Below are 13,063 nucleotides of genomic sequence, written 5' to 3' on the forward strand. Positions count from 1 at the left end.
TGACCTTCATGAAAAGATAACCTAGTGTCTCTTTACTATATAAAATTTAATGACTAAGACAAAAATGCGATATTTTTAAAAGAATAAAATGAAAATAGAAGTTGAGTCTCTTCAGAGAAATCAGGGATTTTATTAGTGCTACTGTGATGATTCAGGTTAAATATAAGTCTTTTGCATTGTGATACAGTGTAAAAAAAGACATATGAAACTGTTGTTAACATTTTAAATTTTATGAGAAACAAAGTTCAAATGTCACCTATGTAAATATATTTGGAGTACACTAGAGGACAATACAAGAAGCTTGGAAAATTCATTGATTCTTGTGTAGAAGAGTGACTCCTCTTTTTCCCACACTTTAACTTGAGTCAGGAATAGGATCTAAATCCCTGGCTGATAAGGATCATAGCTGAAGCATTAATTTTGTGTTAATGTCCAATCTTAAGCATCCCACAAAGTGCCTTTCAAGAGCTCTTCTATTGCTATTGACCTTTAGTGTTTCAATAAGCAGTGAACACCACTATACTTGGGTGCTGGGTTACTGTGGACAATATTTCAGTGAAATTTTCCTTCCTTAAAAAGAATATAATTTGTAGTCTATTCCTCAGTGATAAATTTCCATCTTGAAAGGTTGTCTGTGTTGTGGTGGTTTCTATGGATCCTAATATGATTAAGGCTGTATTACAAGTACAGAACATGGATTTAGATGGTGAAGCTAAGTAGGATATAGCCACCACTTTCCAATACATAATTGTCTGCCGGGTAGTGGAAACTGTCTGTACCATTACTCAACTGTTTTAGTCAGTTTCATCCATTAAGTCCCTTCTGCAAAGATTTTGACCCTGCCACAGTAAGATACTAATCAAAGCATAAGACAAGAGACGGCTAATAACAGGACTGTCTATAAAACAACTGGAAAGCTGTGGCGTAAAGACCACACAGACACCAGGGTTCTTTAGGGATCAGTAACTTCAATTTCTTTATTAATGACAATAACTTCCACTTTTATTGAGAACAAGCAGTCCGAGACAGCAAGGTGTCTCCTGAATCACCCTGCTTTGTTCCTTCTAAACTTTTTACATTCCTCATGGCCTCATCGTTAGGAGTCGGATGTTATCACCAACCATGGGGCTTATCGACCTCCATGGCAATACTCCCACAGAAAGGCAACTCTTCTGTTCATGGGCTGAATGTGTGCTTCGAACAATTCAAAATCTGAGAACATGCTCAAACTGAAAGGCTAAATGCAAATGAAAAGTGGTACATGAAACACTTTGAGTTTCTGAATTCCTATATTTCACCTGAAGGTCAATGTGATCCTTCGTCACAGCCAACATGGGTTCATGAGGAGAAGGTCCTGGTTGGGGCAATCCTAGACATGAGTACAGACTGGGTGAAGAACTTACTGACAGCAGCCCTACAGAGAAGGACTTGGGTGCTCTGGTAAATGAAAAACTCAGATAGAGCCAGCAGCGCACACTTGCATCCCAGAAGGCAAACAGCGTTCTGGGCTGCATCAAAAGAGAAGTGGCCAAAAGGCTGAGGGAGGTTAATTTTCCCCCTCTCCTCTGCCTTTGTGAGGCCCCGTTTGGAGTACTGCATCCAAGTCTTGGACCCAAAGCACAAGAAGGATGTTGATCTGTTGAGGGGGTCCAGAGGAGGGCCATGATCAGAGGGCTGGAGCACCTCTCCTATGAAGAAAGGCTGAGAGAGCTGGGGTTGTTCACCCTGGAGAAGAGAAGGCTCCAGGGAGACCTCATTGCGGCCTTTCAGTATTTTAAGGGGGCTTGTAAAAAAAGATGGAGGGCAACTTTTTCCTCAGTCAGATAATGACAGGACAAGGGTGTATGGTTTTAAACTAAAAGAGGGAAGAGTTTGAGTAGCTGTTTGGAGGAAATTCTTCACTCAGAGGGTGGTGAGGCACTGGAACACACTGCTCAGAGAAGTTTTGGATGTCCCATCCCTGGAGGTGTTCAAGTCCAGGTTGGAGGAGGTCCTGGGCAACCTGATCTAGTGGGTGGCATCCCTCCCCATGGCAGGAGGGTTGGAATTAGATGATCTTCAAGGTCCCTTCCAACCTGAGCCATTCTATGATTCTATGATGATTCTCTGACTACTGGAATTGCCATGGTGAAGCCATGCTGGCTTTCTCAGTTCACTTCCTTCTCCTGCATGTGCTTCCAGGAGGATCTGTTCCATGATATTCCCAGGAACAGGGGTGAGGCTCACCTGTCTGTAGCTCTCCAGGTCTTCCTTTCTGCCCTTTTTAAGAATGGGAGTGATGTTTCACTTTTTCTAGTCACCAGGGACTTTGCCTGACTGCCATGACTATTCAAATACGACGGAGAGTGGCTTGTCAACTACATCAGCCAGTTCCCTCAGGACACTGGGATGCATGTCATCGGGCCTCATAGACTTATGCATGTTCAGTTTCATTATGTGGTCTCAAACCTGCTCTTCACTTACTGTGGGAGAGACTTTGCTCTCCCAGGCCCTGCTTCGAGGTTCAGGGACTCAAGAGACGTGGGAAGCCTGACTGGCAGTGAAGACTGAGGCAAAGAAGTTGGTGAATACCTCATCCTTCTCCATGTCTGTCATTACCAGTTCACCCTTCTCATCCGTCAGAGGGGGTACGCTCTCCTTGGCCTTTCTTTTCTGACCAATGTACCTATAGAATCCCTTCCTGTTATTTTTTGCATGCCTTGCCAAGTTTAGTTTCATCTGTGACTTGGCTTTCCTTATCCCATCCCTGCACATCCAGACTGCATCCCTGTACCCTTCCCAGGCCACATGTCCCTTCTTCCACTGCCTATGCATTTCCTTCTTGTGCCTCAATTTGACGAGCAGGTCCTTGCTCAGCCATGCCGGTTTCCTGTCTTCCCTGCTTGATTTCTTACCCATGGGGATGTAGCGCTCTTGCACGCTAATAAAAGTGTCTTTAAATAGTTGACAGCTCTGATCAGCTCCTTTGTCCCTAAGGACAGTGTTCCATGGGATCTCATCTGTTAGGTCTTTAAACAGCTGGAAGTTTGCTCTTCAGAAGTTCAGGGTCCTGACTTCACTCTTTGCCCATATCCTTTGAGATCGGAAGCTAAACCAGGGCATGGTCACTGCAGCCCAGTCTGCCTCCAATCTTAACCTCTTCAATGAGTTAATCTGCATTGGTGAACACCAGGTCCAGTAATGCTTCTTCTTTGGTTGGTTTGTCTAATACCTGGACCAGGAAGTTATCCTTGATGCACTCCAGTAGTCTCCTGGATTGCTTACAGCCTGCTGTGCAGCTTTTCCAGAAGACATTGAGGTGGCTGTAGTCCCCCATCAGGATGAGAGCTTGCAAGCATGGTGCTTCTTGTAGTTGAAGCAAGAATGCTTCATCCACAGGCTCCCCTTGATCAGGCTGCCTGTATTAGACCCCAATCACAAGGTATGCTTTATTTGTCCCGTCCTTAACTTTTACCCACAAGCTCTCATCCTGTCTGTGGCTGTTTCTCAGAGGCAGCTCTTCCCAATCAACTTAGAAGGCAACACCCCCGCCCTTCCTTCCCCTCCTGTCTCTTCTGAAAAACTTGAATACCTCTATTCCAATGTTCCAGTTATATGATCCTTCCCACCACGTTTCTGTGAGAGCAATTAGGTCACAATTTTCTAATTGCACCATGGTTTCCAATGCCTCCTGCTTGTTTCCCATGCTGTGTGTGTTGGTATAGAGGCACTTCAGCTGGAATATCAGTCGCATCACCTTTTCAGAGGAACCCTTCCTAATTCCTTTGGGACGATTCACAAGTATTTCCCTGTTGCTTCCTAAAGTGACAATGTTCCCAGGTTCTCTTTCATCACTCAGAGATACATCCCCTTCCCCTGATGGATCTAGTTTTAAGATCTGCTAATAAGCCCAGCCAGCTTGCTGCCCAGAACACTCTTGCCCCAACTGGTCAGGTGCACCCCATCTGGTGTCAACATGCCCAAAAGTTTGTCCAAGATTGTAGAACCCAAAACTTTCAGCATAGCACCAGCCGCACAGCCAGTCACTCACTTGGTCCTTCTTCTTGGGTCCCAGTCATTAACTGGGAGAACAGAGGAGAACATTACTTGCACTCCCAATGCCTTCAACATCTTTCCAAAGGTCATCAAGTCCCTTTTGATATTTTGGAGTCTCTTTGTTGCAGCCTCATTTGAACCTTCATGAAAGAGTAGGAATGGGTGGTAGTCTTCTGGCCCCACCAAGACTGGTATCGTCTTTGTAATATCACAAATGCGGGCTCTCTGGGCAGGCAGAAAACCTCTCTGGAGAGATTATCTGGATGGCAAATAGGTGCCTCAGTGCATCTTAGTGTGGAGTCTCCAATTACTAACACCCTTTGCACCTTTTTTGTGGCACTGGTTCTAATGCAGGTGGTTGACTCAGCCAACTTTGGATGGTTGCCCTTTCCAAGGTCTTTATATTTGTTATGGTTTAACCCAACTGGCAGCTAAGCACCATAGCCATTTGCTCACCCTCCCCCCTCTCTCTCTGGGATGGGGGAATCAGGAAAAAAATGAAGCCTGTGGGTTAAGATAAAGACAGTTTATTAGGACAGAAAAGAAAGGAAAATAGTAGGAATAATGATAATAACACTACTAATAATGACATGTACAAAACAAGTGATGCACAGTGCAATTGCTCACCACCCAGTGACCGATGCCCAGCCTATCCCCGAGCAGCTGGTCCCCCTATCCTGGCCAGCCACCCCATATCAATTGTTCAGCATGACACCATATGGTATGGAATACCCCTTTGGCCAGTTTGGGTCAACTGTCCTGGTTCTGTCCCCTCCCAGCTCCTGATGCATCCCCAGCCTCCTCACTGGCAGGGCAGCATGAGAAGCTGAAAAGTCCTTGGCTTAGTGTAAGCACTGCTCTGCAACAACTAAAACATCAGCATGTTATCAACATTATTCTCATCCTAAATCCCAAATGCAGCACTTGATCAGCTACTAGGGGGAAAATTAACTCTATCCTAGCCAAGACCAGTACACCATTACTCACACACTCTTCTTTTTCAAGACCCAGAGTATTGTATCTGTTTTGTAGGGGCACTTCAGGGGCAAGGGGGAGACTCCTTCTCCTGCTCCAAGCAGTTTGAAAACAAGTTTCACAAACAGAAGTTTCAAACAGCTTCAAGCTGTTTGAAAAGTTCATCCAGCTGGGCACACTTGCATCCATGACATCCACCTTTGCCTTCAGAGCCTCCTAGGAGGACTCCCAGATTCTGTATTGCCCTGGAACTGAGGGTCTGGGCAGCAATTTCAGTCCTCGGGAGTTCTGTTTTGGTCTAGGCATCTGCCTGGGGAGGTTGTGGCCCCTCTGTTTGGGTTCGAACAGTTGTTGTTGTAAAGATCATTTTACATGCAGTACATGTAACCTAAATCTCTGTTATGGAAGTATTTTTTAGTATACTATGGTCAGTTCACAGAACTGCAGACTGTTTTAGGCATTTAGGCATTGGAATGGGCTACCCAGGGAAGTGGTGGAGTCACCATCCCTGGAGGTCTTTAAAAGATGTTTAGATGTTGAACTTAGCGATATGTTTTAGTGGAGGACTTGTTAGTGTTAGGTCAGAGGTTGGACTCGATGATCTTGAGGTCTCTTCCAACCTAGACAATTCTGTGATTCTGTGATTTTTAGATAGGAAAGGACCTCTGGAAGTCATCTGGTCCAACTCTCCTGCTCAAACAGGGATACCTACAGCAGGTTGCTCTGGACCATGTCCAGATGGCTTTTCAAGATCTCCAAGGAGGGAGACTCCACAACTCTGGGCAACCTGTTCAAGTGCTTAGTCACTTGCACTGTAAAGATTAGAAGGAATTAAGTAAAAGGTTTTAGACAGGAAGAGTATGTGTAACAGAGATTCTAGTTCAGCTGTTTCATGATCAAAATTATGGCCATGGGCTCTAGCAGTTCTTGTGAGCCCTTTGAATTCTTAAAAAAAAAAAAAAAAAAAAAAAGATTTGAAGAAAAAAAATAAAAGAGATTTGAAGACTGACCATTCTTATTCTGTCTGTGCAGTTCGACAGTCAGCAAGCATTGGGAGGCAGAACTGGCCACGCTCAAAGGTAATAATGCTAAGCTCACAGCAGCCCTTCTGGAATCTACTGCTAATGTAAAACAATGGAAACAACAGCTCGCTGCATATCAGGAGGAAGCAGAACGTCTTCATAAGCGGGTAAGTCAAGGCAAACAGCCAGGATCCTTGAGATGGAAGCACTGGTGACTGTAATGGCTCATTTTTAAGTAAAACAAGTTTATTCTTGGGGCTTTAGGTAAATCTTTGGGAAATCTTTAGGAAATTAATGATTTTTTTAAAGCACAGAGGGTTTCTCAGTTAGGGAATTCTTTCTTTTGTAGCTGTTCCTTTTCTGCAGAGGGTTTTGTTGCAGGAAGTTATATGAGCTGAGAAACAGGACGTATTTGCCAGCTTTCACTCTTCATTTTATGCCAGCTGCATCACAGCTGTTTCAGGACCTTCTCCATAGCATTACACTTCAATTCCTCTTGCATTTAATCTCATACAAACTTTACATGAGATCTGTAATTTTAAAGAACCCTCTTGTAGTTTCCACGTGTACCAAAGACCAGCAGCTTCCTTTCAGCCTTGCACTCAAAGAAAACTGAACATAGAATGAAGCTCATCAGATGCAAATAAAGATCTGTTCCTGCATTCATACAGGAGGGGCGGGGTCCTATTCCCTTCACTCTGTATTCTGCAGAAGTAATTTGGCAAACCAGAAATGAGAGCACAATGGGGGCAGAAATGACAGCTCAAATGCTGCTGGATTTTGCACCTGGGAAGGGGCAACCCTGGTTATATGTACAGACTGGAGGACGAGAGGCTGAAGAACAGCCCTGCAGAGAGAGATATGGGGGTTTTAGTCAACAGCAAGCTGAACATGAGCCAGCAGTGTGCCTTGCCAGACAGGAGGGCCAACCATATCCTGGGGTGCATCAAGAATGGCATTGCTAGCCAGTCAAGGGAAGTTATTGTCCCACTCTACACTGGTGCAGCCTCACCTCGACTACTGTGTGTAGTTTTGGGTGCCACAGTATAAGAAAGATATAAAACTGTTAGATATAAAACTGTCCCTGTCCAAAGGAGGGCAACAAAGATGGTAAAGGGTCTAAAGGGGAAGATATATAAGGAGCAGATGAAGTCACTTGGTTTCTTCAGCCTGGAGAAGAGGAGACTGAGGGGAGACCTCATTGTGGTATGCAACTTTCTCATGAGGGGGAGCAGAGAGGCAGGTGCTGATCTCTTCTTTGGTAACCAGTGATAGGACCCAAGGGAATTGCTTGAGGCTGCGACAGGGGAGGTTCAGTCTGGATATCAGAAACAGGTTCTTCACTGAGAAGGTGGTTGAGCCACCAGGGAAGGTGACCCAGGGAAGTGGTCACGGCACCTGACAGAGCCTGACAGAGTTTAGGAAGCATTTGGACAATGCTCTCAGACACTTGATCTGATTTTTTACTTTTTTTTTTGTGCGTGGTTCTTTGGGAACCCAGGAATAGGACTTGATGATCCTTGTGGGTCCCTTCCAACTTGGATATTCTATGATTTGATGATTCTTTGTGTTCAAGGCCAGGTCAGATGGGGCCCTGGGGAACCTGATCTAGTGGGTGGAATCCTTGCACAAGGCAGGGGGTTTGGAACTAGATGATCTTTAGGGTCCTTTCCAAACTAAAGCATTCTATAATTACATGATTCTATTATTCTCTGATATGCTGTATTCTCTAATACGAAATAAGGTATGGCAACTGCACTTAGCCAAACCCTGCAAATTTCGTACGGTCTTTTCATGCCTGTGCTGAACCTGTCCCACTGGAGGCTGTATGTAGTCACAGGAACAAGAATCATGTTGGTCTGAAGAGGAGAAATTCAGCAGGCTGCATCTAACCTGGAGGTCTGGAAGAATAGCAAGAATTCCCTTGACTTGAGAAACCTGGGGAAATGTCAGGTTGTTAGGGCTGTCCTATATCTAGACTGACTTGAAGACAAGGATCTTGAAGTTCCAGTACACCGCTGTAGCAATTGGCACCTGCTTTTCTTCGACCCTTAGCAACCCCACAACAGAAGGGTCCTCTGAGAGACCAGGCAAGGTAGACAACTCTTTAACGTCCTCTGTCTCTAAGGCAACTATGCCAAAAGCCCACCGGTACCCTTTTGGGTCCTTGAAATATCCTCTTCTAAGATAGTCTATGCCAAGGATGCACGGAGCATCCGGGCCAGTCACAAGAGGGTGCTTTTGCCACTCCTTCCCAGTTAGGCTAACTTCAGCCTCCAATACAGTTAACTGCTGGGATCCCCCCGTCACTCCACAAATACAGATGGGTTCTGGCCCTTTATAGCTTGATGGCATTACAATGATGTGATCAACATCACTCTAATGGATGTGATCAATAAAATAACAACTATGTCTCCACCAACTAGCAAAAAAGAATCACAAACCTTTTTAGGTGTCATGGATTTTTGGAGAATGCACATTCCAAATTACAGTCTGACTGTAAACCCACTTTACCAAGTAACCCGTAAGAAGAACAATTTCAAACTGGGCCCCGAGCAACGACAAGACTGAATAAATTAAACAGGAGATAGTTCATGCAGTAGCCCTTGGCCAGTCCGAACAGGACCAGATGTAAAGAATGTGCTCTACACTGCAGCCAGGGTCAATGGCTCCACCTGGAGCTTCTGGCAGAAAAAGCACGGGGAAACTCGAGGTCGACCCCTGGGGTTTTGGAGTTGGGGATACAGAGGATCTGAGGCCCGCTACACTCCACCTGAAAAGGAGATATTGGCAGCATATGAAGGAGTTCAATCTGCTTTGGAAGTGGTTGGTAGTGAAGCACAGCTCCTCCTGGCACCTCGACTGGGCTGGATGTTCAAAGGAAGGGTCCCCTCTACACATCATGCAACTGATGGTACATGGAGCAAGTGGGTTGCACTGATTACTCAGCGGGCTCAAATTTGAAACCCCAGTCGCCCAGAAATCTTGGAAGTGATTGTGGACTGGCCAGAAGGCAAATATTTTGAGATATCATCATGAGAAGAGGTGGTCCATGCTGAAGAAGCCCCACTTTACAACAAGCTACCAGAAAATTTAGAAGTGATATGCCCTGTTCACTGATGGGACCTGTTGGACTGTAGAAAAGCATCAGAGATGGAAGGCTGCTGCATGGATTCCTACACGACGAGTTGCAGAAGCTGCTGAGGGAGAAGGTGAATCGAGTCAGTTTGCAAAAGTGAAGGCCATTCAGCTGGCTTTAGACATTGCTGAAGGAGAAAAATGGCCAGTTCTCTATCTCTACACCGATTCATGGATGGTAGCAAATGCCCTGTGGGGATGGTTACAGCAATGGAAGCAAAACAACTGGCAGCGTAGGGGCAAACTCATCTGGGCTGCTGCATTGTGGCAAGATATTGCTGCTCGGATAGAGAACTGGTTGTAAAGGTACGCTGCGTAGATGCTCATGTGCCCAAGAATCGGGCTACTGAAGAACATCAAAACAACCAGCAGGTGGATCAGGCTGCTAAAATTGAAGTGGCTCAGGTGGACCTGGACTGGCATCAGGAGGGTGAATTATTTATTGCTCGATGGGCCCATGACACCTCAGGCCATCAAGGTAGAGATGCAACATACAGATGGGCTCGTGATCGAGGGGTGGACCTGACCATGGACACTATAGCACAGGTTATTCATGACTGTGAAGCATGTCTTTTGGTATGGAGAACAATGGCTGAAATATAAATATGGAGAGGCCTGGCAGATTGATTACATCACACTCCCTCAAACTCGCAATGGCAAGCACCATGTACTTGCAATGGTGGAAGCAACCACCGGATGGCTGGAAACATATCTTGTGCCTCATGCCACCGCCCGGAACACTATCCTGGGCCTTGAAAAGCAAGTCCTATGGCAACAAGACACCCCAGAAAGAATAGAGTCAGACAATGGAACTCATTTCCGAAACAACCTTATAGACACTTGGGCCAAAGAGCATGGTATTGAGTGGGTGTATCACATCCCCTATCATGCACCAGCCTCCAGGAAAATCAAGCGATACAATGGATTGTTAAAGACTACACTGAAGGCAATGGGTGCTGGGACATTCAAAAATTGGGATATGCATTTGGCAAAGGCCACCTGGTTAGTCAATACTAAGGGATCTGCCAACCGAGCTGGACCTGCCCAATCAAACCTGTTACGTACTGTAGAAGGGGATAAAGTTCCTGTAGTGCACGTAAGAAACATGCTGGGGAAGACAGTCTGGGCTACTCCTGCCTCAGGAAAAGGCAAACCCATTCGTGGGATTGCTTTTGCTCAAGGACCTGGATGCATTTGGTGGGTACTGCAAAAGAATAGGGAGGTCCGGTGTGTACCTCAAGGGGATTTAATACTGGGTGAGAATAGCCCATGAGTTGAATTGTATCATGTTAATTATTATACAATACTGTATGTCATCACTACCATGATTGCTATATATCAATGTCTTGTTAATTGTATCAGAGTAACAGCCACACAGGTAATGATGAAATAATTTTGATAGAATTGGACAAGCACAGAGATCTGATGGAACGCGAACGGGCTTCAGCGTGCTATGATCCAACATCGCACACCATCTTTTCCGCCCTGAAAGACAGTTGTAACAGGTGGAGCCTGAAGTCAGTCATGGACTAAACAAACTCAGTGGACATTTTATATACATATATGAAAAGTGGTGCTTAATTGGAATATTTTGGAATGTATGAACCTGAGCATGACTTAAATGGTATGGAATAAGGCAAGGATACTGTTCAGGTTTGGGGTAGAATAGAGTTAATTTTCCTCCTGGTAGCTGGTAGGGTGCTGTGTTTGGGATTTAGGATGAGAATAATGTTGATAACATGATGATGTTTTAATTGTTGCAGAGCAGTGCTTATGCTAAGCCAAGGACTTTTCAGCTTCTCATGCTGCCCTGCCAGTGAGGAGGCTGGGGGTGCATCAGGAGCTGGGAGGGGACAGAACCAGGACAGCTGACCCAAACTGGCCAAAGGGGGTATTCCATATCATATGAAATCATGCTGAACAACTAATATGGGGTGGCTAGGCAGGGCAGGGGACATCTCCTCAAGGACAGGCTGGGCAGTGGTCAGTGGGTGGTGAGCAATTGCATTGTGCATCACTTGCTTTCTGTACACATTATTAGTAGTAGTGATATTATCATTTTTATTATTATTTTCCTTTCTTTTCTGTCCTAATATACTATCTTTATCTCAAGCCATAAGCTTTCACTTTTTTTCCCCGTCCCACAGAGAGGGTGCAGGGGAGGATAAGCAAATGACTGTGTGGTGCTGAGCTGCTGTCCAGGTTAAACCACAACACAGCCACATGAGTTTATAGAGAAGAATGACAATTTCTTATGCGTTCTAACTGCGTGTGTAATAGCTGGCTCGATGGAATGCATCAAGTGTAATTAAACTGGTGCTTTTTTTAAAGTGCTTTTCATTTCAAGAAATTGACAGTTGACAAAAATCTGCTTTGCTTGAAAATTTTTCCAGTCATGCACAAGCTTGTCTTGTATGTTTGTATAGGGATTTTTATTTTACTTTCTCTTTTAATTTTCTCCTTTGTAAGGATGGAAGTTCTAAAGTGTGCTCTAGGTTTGTGAATGAATTATAGTAGTCATTGTTTATAAAATTATTTAAATTATAACCTTATAATTACTATAGTGCAGAAGTTCAGGTGGATTTGAACACCAGATACTTTACAGTGAAGAACTCATTACTAAAATACAGACATAATGAGGTAGCATTCTTTATAATAAAATGTACTAAGAACTTCTGTTTTAAAGCTAAGACAGTACAGTTCTGATTCAACAAAGAAAACTATCACAGAACAACAGCAATTGAATTATTGGCCTGCCTCTTGTGGGGTAATCCAACCAGACAAAATGACCAAGGCTTTGCTGTAGAAGATCGCTTTTTCTTGATGTTTTTTTTTTCTCACTCTTACTCCTATCCTATTTAAAATCTGTTATTAGCAAAGGCAATTAATGAATATAGGAAAAAAATTTTGCATGACTCTTTGCATGCACCTGATACTAGAGTTAACAAAAGTAGTAACTAAATCTTTGTAGTTACATTCATTAATAGCTAATTATTTTTCATAACCTTTGCCAAGCAAATTCCCTGCAATTATTTTGTATTTCTGAGGGAACACAAAATCTTATTACATGAGATCGTCTACACTGTGCTCTTATGATCACCTTTCACATTCTTGTATTAAATCTTTCTGTAATCTGTTACCTCATGGCTTGCTGAAATCTAACACAAAATATAGGAATAGTCTGTGTCTATGGCTCTCTGGGCATGTTGTGGTTTAACTTGACAGGCAGCTAAGCACCACACACAAATTCGCTCCACCACTCCCCTCCCAGTGGGATGGGGGAGAGAACTGGAAAAGAAAAGAAGGTAAAAGCCCATGGGTTGAGATAAAGACAGCTAATAGGACAGAAAAGGAAGGGAAATAAAAATAATTATAATGATAGATTGTACAAAGCAAGTGATGCACAATGCAATTGCTCACCACCCACTGACCACTGCCCAGCCTGTCCCTGAGGAGCAGTCCTCCCCACACTGGCCAGCCTAACCACCCCATGTTAATTGTTCAGCATGATTTCATATGGTATGGAATACCCCCTTTGGCCAGTTTGGGTCAGCTGTCCTGGTTCTGTCCCCTCCCAGCTCCTGATGCACCCCCAGCCTCCTCACTGGCAGGGCAGTATGAGAAGCTGAAAAGTCCTTGGCTTAGTGTAAGCACTACTCTGCAACAACTAAAATTTCAATGTATTATCAGCAGTATTCTCATCCTAAATCCCAAACACAGCACCTTACCAGCTACCAGGAGGAAAATTAACTCTTTCCTAGCCCAAACCAAGGCAGCATTACTATAGGATAGCTCATCAAAAGTACAATGCTTCATTGAAAAATAGCTGTAGTCCAACATTTACCTGTTTCAATAGCCTTGCTAAGAGTATTCACTGAGACAGTCTCAGAAAG

At 44.3% G+C, this 13,063-nt stretch overlaps 1 protein-coding gene across 1 annotated transcript in view; it reads left to right on the forward strand.

The window, feature by feature from the left end:
- LOC113841684 (homer protein homolog 1) overlaps positions 1-13,063 on the forward strand; it is a 266,367-nt gene that overhangs the window by 220,517 nt on the left and 32,787 nt on the right. Inside the window, exon 6 of the mRNA XM_038169480.2 lies at positions 6,043-6,199. Within this exon, the coding sequence (XP_038025408.1) occupies positions 6,043-6,199 (157 nt within the window). The remainder of the gene's footprint in view (positions 1-6,042; positions 6,200-13,063) is intronic.

This window comes from Anas platyrhynchos, chromosome W (genome assembly GCF_047663525.1).
Source record: "Anas platyrhynchos isolate ZD024472 breed Pekin duck chromosome W, IASCAAS_PekinDuck_T2T, whole genome shotgun sequence".
NCBI classification, from domain to species: Eukaryota; Metazoa; Chordata; class Aves; order Anseriformes; family Anatidae; genus Anas; species Anas platyrhynchos.